Raw genomic sequence first — 27398 nt, 5'->3', positions numbered from 1 at the left:
GCCTTGCAAACTTCCCAAGGGCAGACATTATATTTTTTATGCTCCTTTTACCTCCTTCTGCACCTGGCATTAATGGAAATATATTATTTCATGAGGAAGGATTGGTTGGTTCTAATTGAAGAAGGATTGTATTGCTTATAATACCTTTAAAATTGATCGGTGGAAGAACAGAGCCAGGAGCTGAATAAGATCATAAAGCACATAACCCTCTTTTTTCTCCACTCCAATGATGTTTGGTGGATGGTATGGTTTGTCTTTGTAGAAATCCAGATTCTTGTTCCAGGGAAAGAAACCAAATTGGAAGAAATATTTGATGACAATGGCCACCTATTTGGAAATGGTAGAGATGTGAGTGAAAGGTATATTCTCTAAATTTCATTGGTTATATGGCAAAATAATAATAACAATGGAAATGATTCTTCTATAGTTTTTTTATTATAGTAGCTAATAGAATGGTGTATGATAAATACATTATAATCTTCACAGGTTATTTATTCATTTAAAAGCAGTAGTGTGGTGTAGTGGTTATCAGGCTAACCTTGCCTTCAAGAAGACCTGGAATCAAGTTCTGCCTCTTACACAAAACCATTTTGTGATAATGGAGAATTCAGTTCATATATGAGTACTCCCAGGAAACTCTTGACTATACATTCTAAAGGAACTGTTAATGTCAATCAATGCAAAGTTTCCATGCAGAAGGTCCCTAAACCAGTAGTCACAGGGGTGCCTCCAACCTCTCAAAATAATTTAATAGCAAGAATGTTTTCTTCAAACAAGTGGCTCCCTAATGAACAGTCATAGTAAGTTGGTTTCAGAATCATATTATGTCTGCCACTTCCTTCAATTATTCATTTTTAACGCTTTGTATTTTTCCTTTCCTTTCCTTTCCTTTCCTTTCCTTTCCTTTCCTTTCCTTTCCTTTCCTTTCCTTTCCTTTCCTTTCCTTTCCTTTCCTTTCCTTTCCTTTCCTTTCCTTTCCTTTCCTTTCCTTTCCTTTCCTTTCCTTTCCTTTCCTTTCCTTTCCTTTCCTTTCCTTTCCTTTCCTCCCTCCCTCACTCCCTTCTTCTTCCTTCCTTCCTTCCTTCCTTCCTTCCTTCCTTCCTTCCTTCCTTCCTTCCTTCCTTCCTTCCTTCCTTCCTTCCTTCCTTCCTTCCTTCCTTCCTTCCTTCCTTCCTTCCTTCCTTCCAAATTTCTTTTTTTCAGAGATCCATTTGTGCAGTTTGGATCAGCACTGCTACAATGCTACAATGCCATGATGACCGAATGTTTCACAACAATAATTAACTACTTTTGAGAGGATTGTAGCATTTATCTTTGTAGTTTTATAATATCATATATTTCAACTCATTTACTATCATTTGTGTGCAGATTCTGGAACTTAGAGTTCACAAAACTACACTTTTGCTATGCCTCTCATTCCTACAGTCACCCTTTGAAACTCAAAAGTGTATGAAATACTAGAAAATTGATTTTTCTGCTTTGGATTTCCAGTTAAAAAGGTATAGAAGAGAAAGCTGAAATTAATTTAAAATTAGCTTTAGGGACAAGCTATAAATTGAACTCATTCATGTCACACTTGCCTATGGATGACTAAGAATTTTCTCTTTATATTGGGTATACACCTGGGTATTGGCTTAAATACTTTTGTGACTCAAATCTCAAATATTTGTGACAGTTTATTGTCTTTAATTGAATAATGTTAAGGAACCTGTTTTAACTGATGTTTAATTATTGAAAACAACAAAACAAAAACTTTCTCAAGGACTAGTTCAGATCAATTCAGCAAATATTGATGAAGCAGCTGCCATATTCAAGGCAAGATGCTAGTTCCTGGGGTCACAAAGATTAACAAGAAACAATGAATAATAGAATATATACACTCAAGAAGGTCAGAATCTAGTATAGGGAAGAAAACATATAAATATAACTGTAATACAATCTTAAATTTAATTACATGCCTACAACAGGTCAAATACTAGTGTGAGCTATCTAGAGAAGTAGAGATAATTGCTAATTGGGGGCAGAGGTGATCAGGAGAGTCTTCAAGGAAGAGGTAGCTCACCATAAAAGTTAGCATTGGCTCGTTCATCCAGAACCTAAAGTAATCAGGAAGGACTCAATGAAAATCAGACAGAAAGATGAAAAGAAATCATAAATGTCATAGTTTCTTCTTTTCATTCCTTTTCATTTGTTTTCATGGGAATCTGAGACTTTGAATACCTGATAAATTAGTTCAGACCTGAAATATTTGGTCTATCTTGTTTGCTACAAAGTATGTCTCTTTGCTTTATGTATAATGGACGAAAATATGTTTAGGGTTCCTCTTCATATAACTCTAGGAAATAAAGTCACTTGATCTTGATTTATAGCTAATAAATGCTAAACCTGAGACTTGAACTTAAATTTTCTTTCTCCAAATATATTTGCAAATGTATTATAAAAAAAAACTAACAAAAAAGCAAGTGTATCATACAAAAAAAGAACCAATTTCTAGTGTGTTTGCACTGTAGGGAAATTTGGGTAATAGAATTTCTAGGCATAGAACTGATAAATTTGAGAACTAAATGAATCTATGTTTTCTAAAATTTTGGTTTGAAAGAAATCTCAATCTTCAGTCAACAAGTTTAATCCCCCAAAATTGATTTGTTCTGTGGGTAAGACTACTTTTCTTGGTGCTGGGGAAAGAAAAAAGAGATGGATTGAGTAGTATAAACAGTTTCAACTTGATGCCCTTTGGTTCTACTCCTACTGATCAGTCTAAAGCAGTTGTTCTCAAATTTTGGAGCTTCAAGACCTCTTTACACTTTTAGAAATTATTAGTGGGGGTAGTTTTAGATGTGACTAGGATTGAGAGCCAGGCCTAGAGATGGGAGGTCCTGGGTTCAAATCTGGACTCAGATACTTCTTTGCTGTGTGATACTGGGTAAGTTGCTTAACCACCATTGCCCAACCCTTACCATTCTTCTGCCTTGTTGATTGTAAGACAGAAAGTAGAGTAAAAAAGTAGAAATTACTGAGGACTCTCACAAAAGCTTTTTTAAAAAATGTGGGTTATATATTTTGATATTTATCATATTAGAAATTAAAATAATTATTATGAAAATTGATTTGACTTTGCAGATTCTCTGTAGGGTCTTGATGACCCCCAGGGGTCCTTAGACTACTTTTTGAGAATCATTTATCTAGAGTGTATTGGAAAAGGATTTTCAAATTGGTCCTTATGAAGCACTGATTTTTGTTTTTGAAGTAGAGACTAGTCAGCCCCTACAGACCTATCTTAGGACCAGGCTTAGGCACTGAGTTAAGATCTTCAAGCAGGCTAACTTTATGCTAACTCAGAGTTTAAACTGGAAGTCAGCAAAATATAGTAGAAAGAGCACTAGATTAGTCATCAAGAGTTCATAATCCTAGCACCAGTTTTGAGACTTTTAAATCATGAGATGTTGGCCAAATCACTTAACTTTCCTAGGTCTAAGTTTTCTCATCTATAAAATTAGAGTTGGACCAGATGATGCCAAAAGTCTTTTCCAACCCTAATGATCTATGAATGTCTATGGATGTTTGGAATCTTGTTTTTTTACTCAGTTTTATTGTAACATCTGTTCTATATCCTGAAGACCATCTGCTCACATTTTTCTTTTATATACATCTTTTCAGGAACTTACTAACACATAAAACAAAATCAAGCTCTAAGTACGGGTACCACATGATGAATTTACATACCTCTGTATATACAATGGCTGTCATCCAGAAACGCCTACTGGGTCTTGGGACTGACAGCATGGCCCAGAGGAAGATAAGGATAGGAAGTACAAGGGTAATCATGGAAGCTGAGATCATATGATTGAGGATAATCACAAAGTAACACACCATTTCTGAGCGGGCCACTAGCGTGTTGTAGAGAGCATAAAACAAGAGCAAGAATCGGGGTTGATCAACATAAAATTTTTCTGACTCTTCTAGTTCTTCATCATGAAACATCCTGTAAAAGAAATAATCCCCCAAATTATAAGAAGGAGTTAATTTAATTTTCATTTGAAAATGCTTATGTTATCAGACATTTTTAATTTGTGCTGGGAAGTTAGCTACAAGTCCTCTTGGAATTTATTATTTCAACAAATCTGTGAAAGGAGAAAGTTCAAGATGATGAACTCATAAAAGATTCAGTTTCATTTTGTTTGTTTATTCTGAACTAATTCCTCTTTTTCCTGCTTTTCTTTTTCTCTCTTTTAAAAAAAATCCTTACGTTCTATCTTAGAATCAATACTGTATACTGGTTCCAAGGCAGAAGAGCAAAAAGGGCTACACAATAGGGGTTAAGTAACTTGCCCAGTCTCACACAGCTTGGAAGTATATCTGAGGCCATATCTGAACCCTGGGTCTCCTGTTTCTAGGCTTGGCTTTTAATCCACTGAACTACCTAGTTGCCTCTCTTCTTTCTTCCACAGTACAGCTCAATTACTACCTTCTTCAACATGCTTTTCTTTATTCTGTAAGTTCTTGGTTCTACTCCAACTTATAACTTTTCATTTATTTTCTATATATTTAGAAAAATATATGTGAAGAAAAACACACACACACACATATATATATACATATCTATATATATATTCTGTAATTACTTATATGTATCCTTCCAGTAGAATATTAACTTTTTGAGGGAAGAGGCAACCTTACTTTTTTATTTGTCTCCCCAATTCTTTGTATATTGCCTGAGAGATAGTCAGTATTTGCTAAATGTTTGCAGATTGAGATCCAGTTGAAAAGATGAATTTGGCAGCATGGCTTATCGGAATGAGGGAAAATCTTGGAGTTGGGAGACTATGGTTCAAGTCTTGCCTCTAACACAATCTGGCTGTGTGATCCTAGACAAGTCAATCTCTAAGACCATTGGTTGTGGATTTATTTCTGATCCAAATTGATAAAGGGAATTTCCTCATTAGGAAATAAATGAACCAAAATTAGGACAAAATGAAGTCTTTGATTTTGACCAAAATAAATAAATCCCTCTAGTTGTGAGAATATTATTTGGCATACCTACTTAGAATAATTTATAAAGCTGCATTGGGAGAAATTTCTGGAACTTTCTGAGTTGTATTTTTCCTATCTTTATCACATTCAATATGGCTAAGAAAAGTCATCTGATAGCATAAAGATTAAATTTTCTTTAAAAAATTCTCTTCAAGATCATAGCACAATGATTATGTAGATAGTTTTATTCTTTACCTATTAATAATCCTTAACTTTTTTTTAGGCACAGACTTCTGGTCTTCCCTTGGAGGAGTTAGTGTGTGTCATTCTAAGATTGTATCTACATAACACAAAATATTCACCAAAAAGTCAGTTGATCATCTGAATGTTTTGTCTAAATGATGAAAGATGAAATGAATTACTCACTTTTCATTTGGATACCAGGCCCTCAATATAAACCATTTCAGCCTCCAACCAAATTCACCTTGTTATGAAGACTAGTTCAAGATCATGCCATATTATAATGGTCTCCTAAAGAAGTTTTATATGTCCTCTGAGGCAACTTGTTCAAAATAAAGTTGGACTTTATCTAAAATTAATTGCTTTTATTACTATATATTTCTTGAATTAGCTTACATTCATGGCCAAGATAAATTGGACATTTTTCAAGTTAAAATACTCAGGAAGGTAAAATTCTAACACTGACATTCCCCATTCTCTATTTAGAGAAACAAAGGCTTGAGAAATTATTCCTATATCTAACTATTAGAATTTCCCCTTTGGTGGTGGTGGTAAGGAAGGAAAGTGGGATGAGACAGTGAAGTTGTTGGAAAATCTCAACAATTATGTTTCATATATTTTCTGAGTTCTTACTTGTTTAAAAGAAGCTCACTGGCTGTTAGCTCATGTGTCAGTGGTAGCGGAATGCTTGACCCCGACTTATCTGTCCGGCTGTCATCTGGACTCACTACCATGTGGTTCTTATCATCAGACACATCGTGGGAGTCAAAGGAGAGGTGTTCAAAGCTCACTGCTTTGCTGTAGGAAGGTGGGGCTTCTACATCACCATCCACAGTATCCATTGTATCCATGGTGTCCATAGTAGAATACTGTGGCAACTCAGCATCTGAGGTGAGATCTACCTCCACTGAGTCCTCATCATACTCATCATCTTCTTCATCTTTTAGCTCAGGTAGGGGGCCCACTACTTCTTCTTCATGCTCTGCTTCTACTTCCTCAATGGTTTCAGTTGTCCCCTGGCGAGAATATAGCATGGTACATTGTGTGGGCTCACTGTTAGGAAAAAGAGAAGGCGCAAAAAGTACTTGGAATTAACATGGCGATTGCTTGTAATACTGTACTGATTTGAAGAGAACATACTGAAACTCCTTTTAAAAATTGCAAGGCACTTTCCTAAATATGTGTCACCCTATTTCCTTTAATCCTTCAATATCCTAGTAAGTAAGCCCTATATGGTAGAAAATGCACACAGCAATATTGTTTCCCAAATTCAAAAGTTAACGAGTGAATGTAGTTCATGCCAAATCATCATTTTGTTAGTGAATTATTTGAATTATCCTATGATTCATAGAGAGTAATATTGACTTCCAGATTAAGGCATTATGCTGACTCATATATTTATTTCAAATTACACAGTTTACAGAAAGCAGAGACCTTGTCAGTCTAATTAGAATGTTTTGACTTAATTACACTTTGTATTGTACCTCATATAACTATAACACATAGGTCTATATGGAAATGATTATCATGAAGGCATACCATAATCCAGACTAAAATAAATGATGGTGTGCATACTTTTCTTATCATCATCAAAGTATTCTGAAATTCCTAGACTCCTTTATTCTGCTTCTCAGGTTCTCCATTCATATATATATATATATATATATATATATATATATACCTGGTTTTGATGTCTATTTTTACATTTCAGACACTGTTCAAAGATCATTAGTGATTGGAAACAGTTCATCACCTGGGAGATGCCATTCTATTTTTAGACATTTCTTTATAGTGGGAAGATTTTTCTTCTTCTTAAGTTAAAATCTGTCACTGCCTCTCTTTCATTCTCACTCATCTCTCCTAGTTTTGTGCTTGGGCTTTATATAGAATAAATCCAATCTCTCTTTTCCATGAAGGTGGCTAACATGTTCACTGAGACTCTTGTATGTATAAACTGATTTTTAGTTCCCACATCATACTGGCTGTCTTTATCTTGACCCACTCTGCTTTATTAATTTTCTAAAACATGACACTGATTCCTCAAATTAGCTTCTGTACCTTGTAAACCTTTGTTCCCTTCTGACTTGCCATTGGCCTGCTTTCAATTTGACTCTTTTCTCTACCCTTTTATTACTATCTAAACCATTTATTTAATTCTTTCCTTGTCTGATTCACTCTATTTTAGATCTTTCTTCTAAGTGTCTTTTTCTAGGGATCATTTCTACTTCTTTCCTCTTCTGGCTCCCCTCTCTACTTCAGATTTCTTTTTTGCTCAAGTTTCCATGTCTTGCCTAAGCATCTGGCAGCATGGTAAGTGGACAGAGAGTTCTGGGCCTAGAATCAGGAAGACCTAAATTCAATCTGGCCTCAGACATTTACTACCTGTGTGACCCTGGGCAAGTCACTGAACCTCTGCCTGCCTCAGTTTCCTTCTATAAAATGGGGATAATAATAGCACCTGCTTCCTAGGTTTGTGAAGATCAAATGAGATATTTGCAAAGTCCTTTGCAAAGCTTAAAATGACACATGAATGGCAGCTTTTTTTTATCTTTGTCCCACTTTTCCCTTCCAGTCCCAAGACAGGCTAGTTATAGATACAATATGAACATTCATATATTTAAAAAATATCAGTTATGATATTGTAATTAGTGGTATGCCATTTTAGCATCCCTCTTCTTCCTCTTTTCCTTCAAAGAAGAAAATGTTCTGGGAATTTGAGTTTTAATGAATGCTTAAAATGAAAAATATTAGACCACTGAGTGCATCTAGTAGCCCATTGCAGGACTTTCAGAGATCATCCTGTTCTGTGACTTAATTTTAAAACTAACAAAGGTTGAGGTCAAGGGATCCATTCAGAATTTCAGCATCTTCCTGCATTCTGGTCCTAGTCTTTGTGATGTGGAAAATTTCTAGGAGTACATGCCAATTGGATCTCTCATAAGACTTACCTGAGGTTGGACTAGAATTCCTAGGAGGGCTTAGAAATTGATTCATCCCTTGAGGGAAGTTCAGATCACAGGAGTTAGTCCAGGGCCTGATCAAACTTTCAGTGGCCCTTGATGTCTGTGACTTTACTCCTAATTTGACTGAATTTGTGTCATGAGGAGGCAATGAGTACTTAGAGGACCCATCTAAGAACGGCAATATATATAATGGACGACATTATTCTGTTGAACTGAACCTTGACTGTTAAATGCCTGGTAAGTATCAACATATAAAATGGCTCTCATAAAACTCCTTTGTGAGAAAAAATAAAAACAAAAAACCCATGGAGCTGACAATACAATGTTTTCCACTGTAAATAAACAAAGATATTTTTCTTTTTGTTTTGGAGTCATTTTAAACTTTAGTTATTTAGATTCTATCTCACACTTCTGGATGCTACCAAATTTTAGAAGCACTCAATTTCTTCAACTTGCATGAAAAGGATTGCAAATCTAAGTTTCTTTTTGGTATGCTTAGTAAGAAAGCAGCAAGACTATTAGCAAATAGATTATCATCAAGTAGCCTAGTTCAAGGACAAACTAAATTGAATAATCTGTCCTCAGGTTACAGCATTTTATTTTTAAAACAAGGACAAAACACACCTTGACTTTTATATTATTCAAGCATATAAATGTAGACAAGTTTATTCCTGGTCCATTAAAACACGACTAAATATGGCATTTTTACAGAACATGTCCTAATGTCTATTTAACTTTGAATGAGCAAATCATGAAAAAAAAAATTTATCTCTTTTCCTCATGCTTTTCTCCTTCCTATGATGACCCAAACAAGCCTCTAAAACAATGAGAGAAACTGCCTCTTTCACAGTTAACCTTTTTTAAAAGGAAGGAAAAGTTGAATTAGTTAGAAATAAAAGACAATCTTTAAAATAAGGATTAAAAAAACATTCCAGACAAAATCAAAGAAGTGACTTATTTCACAAATTATGATCTTAGGAACTATTAGCCCCCAGAAAAGATGCTGCCTACGCTTTTTTTAAACAGACGATTTAAAACAAAACAAAACATAATAAAATGATAACCACACATGAGAGCAAAGACATAAATAAGGGAAGGTGAGGAGGAGGAGGAGGAGTGTTGTAAAATGACTGAAGGAAGCATGCACAAGTTAAGCACCTTGATGCTAAACTGCCACTGTCAGCTGATGAAGAGGACATATCCATGCTGTACATTTTACGAAGCCTAGGTCGGGCACGCTCACTTGTTTTAGGAACAGTTTCTGGTCCATCTAAATCATCAAGGGTGGATTGCCTTGAGAACAGCATGGTTGCTTCAGTGTAGCAGCTAGCAGCGCAAACAGTTACAAAGACACAGTATTAAACACCAATGATAAATGAATGTACACATGGATCAATTAATGAACGTACTTGCCATGCAGCAAAACATATAACCACCACAACGATGACAATAACAACAAAGATTCTGAGAGAAGATAAGGACCCATTTGGAGTTATCATGAAATAAATGATTCCTGGGCTACTTTTCTTTTTCCTTTGTTTCTTTTTAAAAAATCACCCATTGATTGCACTAAATTAATTAAAATTGTGAATGAATAAATGGTATGAATTCATTATTCTTTGGAAAGGAATTATTGAATGCTACTAAATTAATAAATGAATGAATTCATTATTCCCAGGACAGGCTGTGTCTTGAACTGGAACAAGAAAATGAAATGATTTGCAAAATTTTAAGGAGTCATATACATATTTGAAGTTCCTTCAGTTAAGCTTTAGAAATATTTTTTTTTAGCTAAACAAGTTTGTCTTAAACTAAACCATTGAAAATACTGTATCATTTAGTTAATTCAGTAACATATGCTTATTCATTTGAGAATGTATATACTAGAATTTGATGGCTTCTAAAAGGTATTCAGCGAAGAGAAAAATTCATAAGTAATAAGGAACAAAATGGATTTTCAAATCATTCTCAGTTTGATGCATTCTACTGTGTTCCCTGCAGATATTACTTTGAAGAACAGAGTATAAATAAGAAAATAATACACTTAAAATATTCTGCAGAGAAAGAAATGCAGCAGCACCAGGAACCATTTCTTTTGAAAACATTTTCTTTTGTTTATTTTTTCCCCTTTGATCACTCCTTGCAATCTTTCCTGAGGTTTGAAACAGGCCATTACCAAAAGCACCTGTTTGTTAACAACCCTTATCTCCTTTCACCAGTGGAACAATGATAGGAAGGGCAGGTCAAATCCAGGAAGGGGATGCTACTGGATTGACAAGAAGCAAATAAGAGTTATGAGGAAGACACTGTATCAAGGAAGATGTATTAAAAGAAAGAAGAAGAAAAGCAAGGAATATAACAAATACAGTGATATTATATCATGAGCCTAGAATGCTTACCCCTCCATTGCATCTAGATTCTAGAATGTTAAAGGATTCAAGCTATAAGATTTTCTGCTTGAACATATCAGTCTATCATTGTGGGAAGAGGGGTTTCTGCATTGTGAGGGCCTTGGTATTGATAATCCCTGTATTTCCTATGGTCCTACTGTGTGCAAAAAGGTATAGTATAAACTATAAACCAAGAGAGTTTTAAAGATAAGATCTATTATTAGAAGCCTTCCTGACTGCTCACATGAACAGTTATGGTCCACTCATAGAAATTATTCCCCAAATTACCCAGCTTTATATTGCATAGTTAATTTCACTTAAAAAACCCTAGATCCGAAGAAAAAGATGTTTCTTGATAAAATTTTTAAAATTCCAGTTGGGCCATCATCATGCATTTGACGATTTTGGGATATGGGTGAGAATTGGACTTAGGCTCCAATGCTAGCTCAGAAATGGTGCTGGAAGACAAAGGCAGGCCAAAAAGTCTGCCATAAAAAAGTAGCACCCCCTTCATTACTATGAAATAATTGAAGAGATTCTCAAAATCAGACAAATAAGGGCAACTTTGACCACCTAAGCAGGAGTCAATGTGGTTTTAGGAGGCCTTAGAACAAGGTCAGAAAGGGAGCATTATAAGGCAGCCATATTCTAAGCTTCATCATAATTAAATTGCTAGCTTCCAACAATCAAATTCTTTGTGATAATCGAATTTAGCTTTATTTCTAGAACTCTGGCGAATGGCCATTCCAGAAAGGGATAAAGCAAGTGTCTCTAATATTTCAAGTTGAAGAAATGAACATCATTTTCCCCTTGCCTGCTGTTGATGTGACATGCATTAGCATGTGTTGTACAAGTATTATCAAGAAACATTTTTGTCTTCTGATCTAGGTTTATTTTTTTAAGTGAAACTAACTGTGCACTATAGAATTTCTAAGTTGATAGAGTGGAGTCTAAAGGATTGTACTTAAAAGCAAGATGTGGGTTCAGAATTGAATCTTATTCGTTACTGTGTGATACATGAGTATGAGGAGATTCCTTAACCTCACTGACCTTCACTAATTCTCTAATATGGGATAATCCCAACATTTACAGCCTTACATGGTTGTTGTGTGGCTTATAAAAGATAAAATCCTAAACAACTGTGAGCTCACATAATTAGATTAGAATGAAGTAGCTTTTGTCCATTTAAATTACTGGACTTTTTACTTCCCCTAAGCATGCTCTATCATGTATCAATAATAAAACTCAAAGATTCAACTTAAGTTGGGGGGTAGGTGGGGATAGGAAGTAGCTTTGGAAACTATAAATGAGAGATCAGAGATGGCGTGTCACTGTTGGGAAATCCAGAATAGAAGTCTCTACAAATACCCCACAGTCAACCTAATTGTACACGTGGGACCTTCGTACTATTTTTGGAAAGGTATTAAAAAATGTTGTTCATTGTTCAGTGTTAAGCATATTTTAAGAAGATTTTCTTTAAAGAGTCTTCATTAGTCCCAAGGTATCTGCCTTTTATGGAACTCTGAAGAGCTCTTACAAGCAAACTAATGGGAAAATGATGCTACTATGAACATTGGAGTTCCTGTGTTGATGAAGTTGTTAGCCAATATGTCAATGGGTTCATTTTCTCTTCACAAGTCCACCGTACCAGGTCACTATTTACACTGAATTCTCATTAGTGTCAAAAATCATGAAATGATGAGTAAAAGACGTCAAGTAGGTAATAAGAGAAGGCAGTTCATTCTTTTTTCCCCCTCCAAAATGAATGAACTCCAGTGCTTACTTGTCGGACATTTTATAGAGGTCTTTTCTTTCTTTTTATTTTACTGAAAGAATAATCATTGATTTTTAATATTATCCTCTAATTTGCAATGTTTTACACCTTTAGGAACTTTTTAAGCTACTAGATCAGAATAAAAAATGAAAAAACAACTGTTTACATTACTTCAAATATGTGAGCCAAATTCATGTTTTCTTATATATGAGATGAGAAAAAAGTTACTAATAAGTCTATAATGTTTACATAGGAAATAATGATAATAATTTTCACATTTGTAGAGAATTTTAAAGTTTTCAGGGCTCTTCATGATCTTTATTTGCTTTTATCCTTGTAAAATCATGAAAGGTAAATAATTATTATCCATATTTTACAGATGAAAAAGTGATACTCAGAGAAGTTGGAATTGTTTGTCTGTGGACCACAAAACTGATAAGTGCCAGAGGTGAGAGTGGGATACAGGCCTTGCTCACTACTCTTTCTGCTGTACTATGATTCATCTTTGAGGACAGTATCATGAAGACCTTTTTAGAATAATGTTTTTAAGTATAGAAAATAAATACAAAGGAAAACAAATATGCTGAAATCCAGTTATTTTATAAATTTATAAATTACAAATAAAATTTATAAATTAAATAATAAAGTTCACAGGCACTAGATTAAGAACTTTTTTAGGGAAGAATTTCTTTTGGACCTTTATCCTTTTGGCAGCAAATTGTAAATAGTGTTTGTTTTGGAATTAGCAGATCTAGGTTTGATATGACTTCCTAATTTTATTGCCTTGGGCAAATCACTTAAATTCTCTGAGCCTTAATTTCCTTATTTGTAAAAAAATGAGAATGTACATATTATGTACCTCACAGAATTGCTGTGAGGAAGCTCTTCGTAAATTAGGGTTTTATTAAGTGTGATCTATTATTTTCATAATTCTTTTTAGCTTGCTTTATTTTGTGCTATTCTGTCTGCTTGTTCTCTTGCTAAGTATGTAATTTTACAAAATGTTGTCCTAAGTCCTCAAAGCCATAGGACAGATCTACAGAGAAAGCAAACACTTTTTAAAAATATACAAATGGTATTTGTGCTATTATATCTCCATCAAATATATAGGATGAACTAAGGAAAAATCAGTAAGGAGTGGTTGGCAGACAAATTCATTACAACTAATGATAAAGAAGAAAAATGACACCATGATATATGAGAGGAAATGGATCAATTTGAAAATGCATTTGTTCTTAGCTAGTCAAAAGGAAATCAGAGGAAAATGGATTTTTGAATTTAAAGTGTTGAAGAATAACAGTGTTATCTTCAATCTTCAAGATATATGTTATCTTCAAGATAACACTGTTATTCTTCAATCATAGTCATCTCACTGGCATGCCTGGAATGTAAGCACATCTTTCCAGGCCAACTTTCTTTTGAGAAGTCTGGTGAGGGTGGAAGGGACATTTAGAAGAAATGCTGAATCTTGTATCTTCCAATTATCACTTATCCCAAGAAGCATTTAGTGACAAAATCTTAGGAACTTAACCCACCAGCAATACCATTTCTCCCCAAATCCTCCCTTTTTCAAGCACAACCTGCTGTAATTAAAAGGCAATTAGCAACAAACATAATCTGAAATAGAAAGGAGATTGGATAAAATTAGAAAAAAAATATTGGTATCATATTTAGGAAGATGGTCCTACTGAGCAAAAACTGTAGAACATAGCTAAGGTAATTAGATTTTTTTGAAAGATTTTTTTTTCTTTCTCTAAGTCTGTCAAGAAAAAGCATCCACCATCATAAAAAATTGATGGTATGATGTGCTTAGACACAAAAATATTAGTCATTATTTCTTCAGATTTTAATCAAAACAGGATTTGTAAAACATGTTTTATGAGGAATGTATGTGTTGATATAAAGGGAGATGAGAAGAGACTTTTTCATTAGAAAATTTATACTTTTTATTACTTTCTAGCAAGAGAATATTTTTTTCAATTAGCTCAAAGCATCCCAAATTATAACTTCAGTAAACAGCTAACTACTTTGATACAGTACTCTTAAGAATTTATGTCCTACATTTTTTAAATAAGCAGAATAAAAATTAGCAGATAAATTGTGAATTCTTTTTCAAAGCAGTTGTACCTTATTCCCAAATTTATGAATATAAGGGAAATGACACAGCAAACCAAATCCTTACCAAATCACTATTCTATTAAAATGTTTTAAAAATATATATCACCAGCAGACAAAAACAACATATAATTATTAAGTAACATGACAGATATGAACATCTGAGTTTTGGTATGCTGACTTAAAATAACAATATAATAATGATGACATATAATTTACAGTTACATAGCACTTTAGGGTTTGTTAAATACTATATAAATATATAATCTCATTTATTTTTCCTACCAATGACAAAAATAGCTCTCTGGCACTTACCATTCATACTTTTGACCTGATCAAAACACAACTTCATATTAAAATGATTGCTTTTGTGTTTTGTTTTGAAAATGGGCTCAATTTTCTTAGTTGCCCAAGAAAGTCCTAGAAGTAAATTAGATACTTGGGATGCTATGCAACTCTTTTAAGACCAATAGTGTATTTATTGCCAGGTAGGCTTCCTGACTTGAAAGTTATGTGTTTGTGACAAAAGGGCCACACCAGCACTTACATGTTCCAATGAGAGCTACATACTTCACAGAAGTTATGCTCATGACAACAATTAGGTTTTTGCTCAAAACATTTTTTTGGAGTTCTTTTAAGAACATTGTAAAACTCTGAGTATTCATAATGATGACAATTTTTATCTAAGTGGATTTGATTTTCTGAAACAGCCAAATATAATAGAGGTGAGATTAAACTTCTTTTGAACTGGATAATGGAGACTGACTAGAAAGTAATGAGACCCAGAAACTGGCTATGAAGACAGAAAAGACAGGTTCTAAAAATAACTTAATAAATGGCATTATCACTGAAATAATGTGATGAAGTTTCCCAGAGCTGCTATTTTGAAAGGGATAATATTCATATTTTGGCATGGGTGTTACAAATGAGGTCAGGTAATTTTAGTCATATGTATCATTTTTGTTATTCTAGCCTCCTATTTCTCTCATTTACTAACTTTCAGGGAAAGATTTTAGACAGATTACACATGTACATATGCAGAATGAAATTATTGTGTATATACACATGCATGTGCTTATACACATGTGTATACATATATATAAACACCTTTACTTTCGATTATAAACTGTAAAATATTTTAGCTGTTTTTTTCCCCATGAGATCCTTAGAAAGTACATAAGTGCTCCAGGGAAGGAAACTTTGTAGACTTGTTCTTGTGTGCCTGAACATATATAAGTACAAAGAAAAAAAAAACTTCTGAAGACATTTTCCATATTCTTAGCTAAGAAAGCTTCTATATATGAAAATGGAAAATTATGTAGAGATATGCAAACTAAATAATGATGGAGAAAGACAAAGACGGCCACATCAAAAATTAAGAAGAAAATGATTGCCTTTTTCTGAAAAGCAAATTTTGGAGGGGTAGGGCTTCAATTATCTGGACAATTCTTCAGACTTTCAATAAAATAGACAAATACAGGATTCAAATGTGCTACTCAGCACATTATTGGGAATCATTACATTGCTTTTGAGAATAAAAGAAATAGAAGGAAGGCTGCAAAAATGCTGAAGTAATTCAAAATGGACAGCAGTTCAATCATAGTTCAAATGGCAGACCTTGTCACAGAAGGTAATTCTTAGCTTGATGTCATTAATTTCCTTCTAGGAAATGCCATCAGTAATGCAAAGAAAAACAATATTGAAAGATTTCAAGAACTCTGAATGAGGTAGTGTTCAAGTGTGACCTCAGAGGATTGTATGCCTCCTGACTCTTGGTAGAGACAGAAATCTACACATGTGTTTATAGTCATGTTTTCAGACAAGGCCAACTGTGTTGATTTGATTTCTTGAACATGTGTATTTTCTACAAGGGAAATTTCTATTTGGGGATGAATCATTGGGAAGTGGCAGTGACACAGATAAAAGAACATCAATAAAACAGTTTAAAGGAAAAAAATAATTCACACCAAATTCTTACAGATATTTCTAATTACTTGACAAAGATATATTTTTTTTTTTTATTGCAAAGGTCAGAATGATTTTTATATCACTGTTGGCACAAGGATAGGACAGTGGAAAGTCACTTGTAAATATGCACTTTACCCTCCTTTCATGCAAAGTTTCTTATAAAATGCTCCTATATAGATTTCTGGCTTTTACACGTGAAGAAAAATTATTACTTAAAAAATGAAATACCTGGAGATACTGTCATGAGAATCTAAGCTATCCATCCTTCGGGCTGTTTTTAAGCCTGAAGCAGCACCAGGATTTCCATCAATTGTGTCCAGTCCCGATTCTCTAGAAAGATTCATAATATGGTTCTGATAGTACATATGGATGCTCTCTCGAGTTGGAACATTGCCCTAAAGAAAAGCAGAGAGAAGCAGAGAATGACAGATTTCTCTAGTTCCTGGTCCGGTTGCTTCTCAGAACCTTCTCTACATCTTTTACACATGCACCCTTCTCAGGTTCAGCTTTAATTACTTGCTTCTCTGCACAAATATAGCATCTTTGCTAGGATACATTTCAGGCATTTTCCCTGAAATCATGAGAAAATCCATCAAACCCCAATTTGTAGTTATGGCAGCTCTATGCTCGACTACTAAGTATGAGATAGCTTCTTGTATGCTAAAAGGAAATAGGATGGTGCTGATCTTTTGGGAATGGGGGGCATGTAGGTGGCTCAGTGGATAGAGAGGCAGGAGTAGAGATGGGGGGTTGTGGGTTCAAATCTGTCTTCATACATTTCCTAGCTGTGACTTGGAGCCAACCATTTAATGCTCATTGACTAGCTTTTACCACTCTTCTGCCTTGGAACCAATACACTAGATTGATTATAAGATGGAAGATAACAGTTTTAAAAGAAAAAAAAATGGGAATGAAAAGGGGAGAAGAGAATGGTATCAATAATGTTACCTTTTTAATTTCTCTGGTCAGCATGCATCTCTCAATTCTTAGCACTGTAGATATGTCAATGTGCTCCCGTGAAATGGAGTTAAGCCAGGTTGTAAAACTATCTACTGATGCCAAAAACAGAACCCAGGTAAACTTTAAAATATTGAATATCCTTTTGATGATGTTATCTGGGAAGATGAAATGCAACAGTTTTAAGTACTTTAATAAACATTTATAATATATTTATTAATTACCCTGTACCAGATATAAGGGACATGCAAAGTCTGCTCTCAAGACTTTTAAACTAATTAGTGAGTTGAGGCAGGGTGGAGAATGATCAAATATAAAGGGGATTGTGGGAACTGCAGAGAAGAGGTTAATATAAGAGTAGAGGGAGAAGAAAGGAATCCATTCCATGTTCTCAGTATGGTAAGAACATAGACCCAGTGACAGGAAGGGGCATGGAAAGAATGGGGAAGAGAGAGTAGTTCAATTTTTATATAATGTAGAGTACATGAAGGAGTTATTTGGCATCTTTAATTCTGCTGCTTAATAGTGTTATAGCATAGGAGATAGAAACTTCTCTATTCTGGGTCTCATTTTCTGTATGTATAAAACGAAGGGATTGGCCTAAGTGATCTCATTAATGTCTTTGAGCTCTTTAAGAAAGCTTCCAGGATCTTATGGGGACCACCAGGTGGTATAGTGAATAGAGCATCAGACCTAGAGTCAGGAAAACATGAGTTCAAATCCAGTCTCAGACATTTACTAGCTTTATAGCCCTGGGCAAGTCACTTAACCCTGTTTATATCAGTTTCCTCATCTGTAAAATGAGTTGGAGAAGGAAATGGCAAATCACTCCAGAATTTCTTCCAAGAAAACTCCAAATGGCATCATAAAGAGTTGGTTACAACTGAACTAACTGACCAACCAATGGCAAGGATCCTATGAGTCCTATTACATAAGAATGCAAAGGTATATTCAACTGAGCATAGTCTGATCAGATGTTTATAGTTGCTTTTTTTTCAGGCAATGAGGCACACTGAAGGTTTTAAAATAGCAAAATAATGAGACCAGAGTGGTGCTTAATGAAATTATTTGAGCAATGGTTTGAAGATTGGATAAAATAGTGGGCAGCCTGGATGTAGAAAGACCAGTTATGACCCTATTATAATAATGATGATCAGAAGTATGTAATAAAGGCAATAAATATTTTGGTTGCCTTGGAAAGAAAAAGGAAGAGGCAGAATGGACAGGATATGGCAACTTATTTGATATGTGAAAGTCATAAAGAGGAGGGATTAAAGATTATTCAGGACATGCTATCTGGGAACAGAGTAATAACACTGATAAAATTGAGAATTTAAGGAAAGGGACATATAGGGGTAGGAAAGAGATGAATTATGTTTTGCACATGTTAACTTTGAATTGATACATAAAAGTATGAGGGGAATAGCTAAGCCAAAGAAAGATTTTTTTTAAATAATGGAGATTTTTGCATTGTTTAAGTAAAGGAGAACCATTCACAAGTGGGGAAAAATTGAAGATAAATAAAGGAAGGAGAATAATTTATGAAATAAAATCAGAGTGAATGCAAGGGAATGAAGTGGAAGCTTATAGGTGGAGACAATAAGTTTCGCTAGAAAGGAAATAATTCTCTCAAATGGACAGGAGAGAAGACAAACTGGGTGAAAATACAAATTCTAAGTGCATTAGAAGAGGGGAAATGAGGAATAGTATTAGCTTTAACACTTAAGTAGGAGGCTAGGATCTGAAGAGAGAGAACAAGATGGTAAATAAAAGGAACTGAGGGGAGAAGAGGTTAGAAATAGCCATTTTGGTAATGTGATATGAGTGACAAATTTTAAAATGTCATAAAGAAGCAAGAGACCAGTCAAGGTTAGTCAGTAAGATTTTTTTAGAAAGTATGAGCACAGAATTTTGTGGGTTCTTAAGTGCAGGTGATGGTATGGAAATAGGGACAGAAAAGGATATGGTTTGGAATTTAGATCTAAGGGAATGGGAAAAGCAAGGTCAAGGATGCAAGGGGCTTAAGGGTAGAAAAGGAGGAATAACTGAAATGACTAATCAGGGGTATAAGTCTGTATTAAAGAAAATGAGACCAGAGAAAGATTGATGGGTTTAAGGGAATAGGGAGAAAATAAGGGAATCAAGGTCATGAGGAAGGCAAAAACAAAAAAGCAAACAAACAAAAACAACAACCAGAAATAAGAGGAGAAAGAGAGCATAAGAGATGAAAAGGCAAAGGATCACAGTCATAGAGGGGAATTCTAAGTTTCAGATCTTAGAGGTGAAACCGTGAATTCTAATCTGGGAACAAATTGGTGATTAACTATGATAGAGTGAGGATGGAGGTCATAGCAATATAGGAGGTCAAGGAAATGTGATTTTCGAATTTAGAATTACCAAGATAGCACAAAAAAACTATAATCATTATAACTATACTTATACTATTTTAGGAGTTGCCACTAAAATATGTGATAGGTTTTACATGAAATATTTCAATATTAATTGAGTGGAAGAGTAAAACATATCTAACAAGTTTATTGTGAAAATAAAATGAGATAATACAGGAATTTGGTATTTATTTACATGAGACCTTTTATAGTAAATGAAGTGGTAGAACAGATGTAATGCTGTGATAATTTTAACTTTTAAGATCTTTGTTTAGAGTTAAAATACCATAGGTTAGATGAAAAGTCTAGATAAAATTCAGGTAAGGCATGGACCACAGACAGAACTGATCCATCAGTACAGATATACTAGATATCTGTACTGGATAAATAAACTAGGCTAGATAGTGAATAGGAGGACAATTGTCTTTGTGGAGGAAGATTTTAGTTGTGAAAACGAGTGATATTTTAATTATCCAAAGCTTCTTCTTGAAGCTAAGCTACATTTACTTATTTATTTTGACATCAATGCTGTAAGGATCTGATACTAAAGTCTCTGAAGAATTAAAGTTACAGGTCACCCAAAAGGCAATGAATTCATGCAAGGTAGCTTTGAGCAGAATCCTACCCAAACAAATTTTCATATAAAAGGTGACATAAAAGGTTTTATCTGAGAATATATAATCAGAAAATGAGATGGGCTGATCCCTTAATGAAAATGAGATATTAATGATAGTCTGTGACTTCAACTGGATCGCATACAAAGAGGGACCCCTTCTCAGGGTCTTATTAGAAGGCAAGAATCACAGGTTGAGAAGGTAAGGACAGCTTATGATCTGATAGCTGATGGGAATATCCACATTATTGACATCCAGTAAAGTATTAAAATTATATTTCATTTTGGGACATCTAGGTGGTACAGTGATAGAGCCTGTAACCTAGAGACAAGAAGACCTGAGTTGAACCAATCTCAGACACTTACTAGCTGCCTGAGCCTGGCAGCTTTAAATTGCCTCAGTTTCCTCATCTGTAAAATAAGGATAATAACCGCAACTACTCAACAGGGTGATATTGAGTAAAGGTGATACAATACAGTGCTTGGCACATGGTAGGTTATATAAATGGTAGTTATTATTATTAGAAAAGGAAGTATGCTAGTCATACAGCAAAAGTAAATAGTAACTGGTGAATAGCCTTATTGCTATAGTAGTGGTAGTCTCTCGGTGACCAAGGATGACTATTGTCTTTGTGCATTATCATCTACGGTGTACCCTCATGTGGCTTTGAAGTCCAAAGGCTGAGGCGCACAGTTTGTGGCACACGGGGCATGGGACGCCAGTTGTTACGGGAGGTGCGGTTGTGGCCTGGTGTCGGCGTTCACGCGCAGCGGCAAGACGTCGGCGTCGCTCATCTTCAAAGGTGGCGGCAGCAGGTTAATGTGGGTTCACCAGCTGCTTCTGACAGAGGCAGCGAGTTCTAGTTGCTTTGGTGTAATGCCAGCCCACTTCAAGTTGGACTTTAGCTGATCCTTGAATCTTTTCTTTGGTCGGCCTTGTTTCCTGGGTCCAGCTGACAGTTCACCATAGAATACCTGTCTTGGTATTCGCTGTGGGTCCATGCGGATGACGTGTCCAGACCATCGTAGCTGGGTTTGGAGGACCAGGACTTTGATGCTAGTGGAGTTGGCTCTGTCGAGGACTTCCTGGTTGGTGATTTGGTCCTGCCATCTGATCCTCATGATTGACCAGAGAGAGCGTTGGTGGAATTGCTCCAGCTGCTTCATGTGCTTCCGGTACAGTGTCCATGTCTCACAACCGTACAGGAGCAAGCTGAGGACCACTGCGTTATACACTTTGAGCTTCATCGCAGTGTTTACACCTCTGTGTTGGAGGACTTTGGAGCGCAGCCGCCCAAGTGCCTGGCTGGCCTTTTGAATCCTGGCATTAATCTCGTGGTCTAGGGACCCGTCGTTGGCGATGGTGCTGCCCAGGTACTTAAAAGTGTTGACGTTAGAAAGCTGCGTGCCGTCGATTGTAATGCACGGCTGGTTCGTTGGCCTCCCTGGTGCAGGTTGGAACAGCACCTCTGTTTTGCTGAGGCTGATAGTCAGGCCAAACAGTTTTGTTGCGGTGGAGAACCTGTTCACAATGGTTTGGAGATGATTTTCTTGGTGGGCCATGAGAGCACAGTCATCTGCAAAGAGAGCTTCCAGGATGAGTCTCTCTGTTGTCTTTGTTTTTGCAGTCAGGCGGCAAAGGTCGAATAGTGAGCCATCCAGTCGGTATTTGATGTAGATGCCCAGGTCTAGATCCATCACAGCTTGTTGTAATACTTGGGTGAAAAATAGGTTGAATAGTACCAGAGCGAGGACACAGCCTTGTTTCATGCCATTGGAGATGTTGAAGAGATAGGAAGTCTCTCCACCAGATAGGACTTCCCCTGTCATGTCGACATGAAAGAGCTAGATCAGTTTGACGAATTTTGCTGGGCAACCGAGCTTGCTGAGGATCACCCACAATGCGTCCCTGTTCACTATGTCGAATGCCTTTGTCAGGTCTATGAAGACAATGTAGAGACTCAGGTTCTGCTCAAGGCATTTTTCCTACATTTGCCTCACTGTGAAGACCATGTCGATAGTGCTGCGATCTGGTCGGAAGCCACATTGTGATTCAGGCAGGTTCTGCTCTGAAACAGATGACAGGAGTATGTTGAGTATAACACGGGCGAGGATCTTTCCAGCAGTGGAGAGTAGTGAGATGTCTCTGTAGTTGTCACAGGCTGCTTATGAGCCTTTGTTCTTGTATAGGGCTACGATGGAGGCATCTCTGAGTTCTGGGGGCATGTCTTCCTCTTCCCATATGCTGGTCAGCACTATGTGGAATGCCTGGAGCGCCTTTCCATTTAAGGCCTTGTACACCTCAGTTGGGATCCCGTCTTTACCGGGTTCCTTGCCTGCACTCATTTGTTTAATGGCTTTTTGGACTTCTTCTATTGAAGGAGGGATGTCAAGATGTTCAATGGAGCGGTTTTGGGGGATCTGGTCAAGGGCGCTTTGGTCGACTGAAGAGAGTCGGTTGAGAAGCTGACTGAAGTGTTCTTTCCACCTGTTGCTGATGCCTTTTTTATCTTTTATGAGAGTGTCACCGTCAGAGGATAGCAAGGGAGTGGTGGTGGGTTTTAATGGCCCATAGACAGTCTTGAGGGCACTGAAAAATTGTTTGTAGCTTTTCATATCAGCAAACCGCTGGATTTCTTCTGCCTTTTTTCTTGCATCTTCCTGATCTCACTCTGCGTTGTGGCTTGGAGAGACTTGAATCTGTCCTTTTTAGGAGCAGAATTTGGGTTATTTTGCCACTCCATAAAGGCTTTGTTCTTCTTGCTCAATAGGTCTTCAATAGCAGTGTTGTTCTCATAGAACCAGTCCAGGTGGTTGCATTATTTCGGGCCTAGGACTGCCTTTGATGTTTCCTTCACTGCGTCTCTGAACTGGTTCCATTTCTCGGTAGAGCTTCCAGTGAGTAGTCCCTTGGCAGACAGCTTGTTGTCCAGGCAGGACTGGAATGTTTGCAAATAAGATGGATCTCTAAGACGACTCACATTGTAAAATGTGTGAACTGTCTGGGCGCGTTTTGGATGGCAAGGCGTAATGTGCATTTGAAGAGTCGCTCTAACCAATCGGTGGTCTGTCCAGCATTCAGCTCCTCTCATGGCTATGGTGATCTTTACATCCTGGATGTCTCGCCGGCATACAATGATGAGTCAATGAGATTCCACTGTTTTGATCTTGGGTGCATCCACGTTGTTTTATATTTGCTCGCCATTCTGAACACAGTGTTCGTGATGGTGAGTTTGAACTCTGAGCATTTGCTGAGTAGCAGTAGGCTGTTGTTGTTCATTTTGCCCACGCCGTGTTTGCCAAGCACTCCTTTCCATCTTTCATGGTCCTGGCCAACGCGGGCGTTGAAGTTTCCCAGTAGTATCAGCTTGTCATTTGTGGGCACTGACTGCAGGACGGCACTCAGGTCAGAGTAGAACTGCTCGATGGTCTCCTCTGTGCTGGTCAGTGTTGGGGCATATGCGCTGATGATTGTGGCATACCGATCTTTGCTGAGAGGCAAACGGATCTTCATGAGCCTCTTGCTGATGTCCACAGGCAAGTCGGGCAGCTATTTGAACAAACTGGTCTTGATGGCCAGGCCAACACCGTGGATTCTGTCTTCATTTGTGGCTCGACCTTTCCAGAAGAAGGTGTATCCAGTGGTGGGTTCACTGAGTGATCCCTCTTCTGGTAAGCATGTTTCACTTAAGGCTGCGATGTCGATGTTATATCGCGCCAGTTTTTTACCGATTAGAGCTGTTCTTCTCTCAGGTCTTGGGGTATTCTCTCTGTCAAGTAATGTTCTGATGTTCCATGCTCCTAGAAGGAGTTTCTTTGTATTTTTTCTTTGATTTCAACCGCTTAAAGGGGATGACCCGCCAGCCACAGTGTGCTGACCGGGTGTTTGTAGGGCAGGCAATGTTTGGGACACCATTTCTAGTCCCCTCCCTTGATTAGGGTGAGCAGTGCTGTCCTAGAGAGGGCTGCTCAGTCTCCAAGGATGCTGCCGAACATCTCTGCTGCCCTACAGAGCCGAGTGACCACTGGTCCGTGGGCCGCCTACGTGCAGGATCGTGACTACAACTGCCAGTGGTCACCTCCACCTGTTGTGTCGCCACTCCCCCATCGCCGCAGGTCTTGAAGAGGGTGGACGGGGTTAGGATAGATGAGTGTGCACAAAGATACTTGTGCGTGAAAGAGATTTAAGTGGAAAAGTCAATGCACAGAGACAGTCCCACTCTCTCAGCATTGGAATCCTGGGTCCATTGGCACGAAAAATCGTTACATCTGGAGACTTCCTCAGCTGCATTGGATGGCCGTGTTGTCCTTTGTGCTCCAACACGCCCTGAGCACTCCACAGTGCTTTGCTGCGTTGCCCTCTCAGCCATTGAACCTTCTTGTTGGTTTCTTCAGTCTGTTCCACCGAAGCAGTCTTCACATGCTGGGTGAGCAAAGCCCTGATTCACCAGGGGTCCACGATGACCTGATGGCTGCCCTCACAAGGTTTAGCCGGCCTGTCGAAGCCGTTGCCCGGGGTGTGGCCGCTGCCGCATGCTAGCAGCTACTGGGAGCCACAAGTGAGAGCTGGGTGTCAGGTGGGGGTCAGAGGCTGGAGAGCTGCCCTCGGAGGGCACGACAAGCCCTCCATACCAGAGATACTACCTCTCCCTGAGCACCCCATAAGTTGTCAAAAAGTAGGAGCAGACTCAGAGGAAGCCTCTACTATAAGAGAAAGAGTATTGGATCTGGAATGATAGGACTGAGGTTCAAATCTTGCCTCTGGCACTTATCTTTGTGACTTTGGACAAGTCACTCTGTAACTACCATTTTCCTCATTTGTAAAATGAGGGAGTGGGACTTTAGGGCTTCTGAGGTTCCTTCTAGCTCTTGCTCTATGATCAAAGGGTCCCAGAGGAAATTATGTTCCTGAGGTAGGAGCAGAAGCTTTTTTATAACTATGAGCTGGGTTTTGTTTCCCTCTAAGGGGGAAGGGAGCTAAATCTTAGGATCATCACTAATTTGTCTTTTTTTGGCACCTATGGCATAAAAAGACTAAGACCTGGTCTTTGTCCTCATTAGACTAAGAACTGATGAAGGAGGTTTTAGATGTCCTGTTGCTCTTTGGAAACATCTTTCTGATTGATTGGGCATGGCCAGTTGCTAATGCAGACTAGAATATCCTTCTATCAGAATTAGTCTCTTTCAACCTTTGGGATTGGATCCATCTTATTTTTTGTTTTTAGGAAAATCTGTATTTCTTTGTTATTGTTGTTTTTTATTGTTCTTTTGCATTTTATGTTTCTTCATTTTAACCCTAAGCCTGATTTATTGGAGTAGCTTGAGCTGGGCCTGAACCAGAATAAATATGAATGAGGATCACATTAGATGATGAGGAGTGGAAGAAATCCCAAAATTGATGAGACTAGAAATTCATTAAAGTGTTGAAGCTACATTTTATGAGACATGTTATGACTGGTAGTACATTCAATATTGTTTCATAAAGTAATATATTGTGATGGATTTTACACTCTTATTTCTAAAAGCATCCAAAGAATATAATTTAGAAGTTTATCATTGTCATTGTATAGTATAATCCATCTATAATAGAGTCCCAATGAAGCCTGGTGCCAAACAACACAATAATACTTTTTTTTTTTTTGGAGAGCAGATAGTTTCATCTAGAGCCAGAAGATATCACTCACATTTCAGAGTTTGTGTATATCTCATCTAAGAAAAGAAATGGAAACTTGTAGATTGCTCCAAACTATTTTTGTTGTTTTTTTTATAATTGTGAAAATATAGACAATAACAATTTAATAGTTATGTGTAGTTATTTCACATGAACAGTGATGTTCTTTTCCTACAGTGGGAAGTAGTTCTATTTCACACTCATCTACTGGCCTACTCCTCCCTTTTTCTTTATTCCTTTTTTTAAAAATTGGTCATATAATTAGGATTTGCATCATGATGCAGCTCCTTCAGAATCTTCTTCCTTTGGGAATTTTCTGATAAACCTCAGAAAACTGAGCCATCTGCAACCATATTTTTGGTCCAGTAATATAATGGCCAAGTTAAGTTCTACTTCTAGGAATTTATAATAATTTATAGTATGGCCATCCAAGGGACGACTGTTAGTAATTATTCTAGAGGCAAGATTCAATAAAAATTTTATACGTCATCATATAACCTGACCAATAGTGATGGTGGAAGATGCATCCCCCTGGCCTGTATTTAAGAGTTATTTTTGGCTTCATTGAATTACCTGGTCCATCAGATTTCTTTTTTATTGGCTCATCTTCTCGGTCTTCCCATTCCACAGGCCCTGCCAAATTGATATTACATAAAGAGGAGTTAATATTTTAAATTAGACAAAATCCTTTTCATCTACATTAAAGCTGATTTCAACATTAAATTGAGGTGATACTATGAGTCAATAATTCCAAGAAATCTCAAAAACCCTTCAGGGTTCAAATTCTCCTTGATTCCATCACCCTAAAATAATCATTCACACTTTGAAGTTAAAGATGTTGTGTCTAATTCCTTTTGTATTTCACACAGTCCTTAGCATAATGCCTTGTACAAGGTACTAAATAAATGCTTATGGAAGGAAAGAACGGATTGTTTTTGATTGTTTTCATAAACTGCCTTTTTTTCTCTTCTATTAAATTATTTTAAGACTATATTTGAAAAATGGATATTCTTTGACATAATTCATTTCCTTTGCCTCTTATTATAATTTCTTAGAATTTTAATCATTATTGTTATCAGGGTATAATTTCCTTTTTGTAAATATCTGCTCATAACCCATACATTAGGGAAGAAACTCCATTAAATTCTGTCTGTGCTATTTTTTACACTCATGAGCATGAGTTTCTAGAGAATAGGAGCTATTTCTGATCTTTACTTTCACATAGCACTTAATATGGAGGCATTCAAAGCTGAGTCTAATAAATCTGATAATGACACTAGAGAATATGATCAAGGATCATATTGTATCAAGCCTTGGGAGAGATACTAGGAAGAACAATAGAGGAAATA

At 36.7% G+C, this 27398-nt stretch overlaps 1 protein-coding gene across 6 annotated transcripts in view; it reads right to left on the bottom strand.

Annotated features, from left to right (window-relative positions):
* PIEZO2 (piezo type mechanosensitive ion channel component 2) overlaps positions 1–27398 on the bottom strand; it is a 551033-nt gene that overhangs the window by 49936 nt on the left and 473699 nt on the right. For 4 of the 6 annotated variants that reach the window (XM_056823644.1, XM_056823640.1, XM_056823639.1 and 1 more), the window contains 7 exons: positions 26623–26682; positions 17370–17536; positions 16650–16816; positions 9333–9500; positions 5845–6264; positions 3724–3982; positions 145–327 (listed from right to left, as the gene is read on the bottom strand). In XM_056823644.1, coding sequence (XP_056679622.1) covers positions 145–327; positions 3724–3982; positions 5845–6264; positions 9333–9500; positions 16650–16816; positions 17370–17536; positions 26623–26682 — 1424 coding nt within the window. The remainder of the gene's footprint in view (positions 1–144; positions 328–3723; positions 3983–5844; positions 6265–9332; positions 9501–16649; positions 16817–17369; positions 17537–26622; positions 26683–27398) is intronic. The other 2 variants (XM_007487722.3, XM_056823643.1) reach the window with 1 other exon arrangement.

The sequence above is a fragment of the Monodelphis domestica genome, chromosome 3 (genome assembly GCF_027887165.1).
Source record: "Monodelphis domestica isolate mMonDom1 chromosome 3, mMonDom1.pri, whole genome shotgun sequence".
Classification (NCBI taxonomy): Eukaryota; Metazoa; Chordata; class Mammalia; order Didelphimorphia; family Didelphidae; genus Monodelphis; species Monodelphis domestica.
This window is presented reverse-complemented; position numbering and strand designations above follow the sequence as displayed.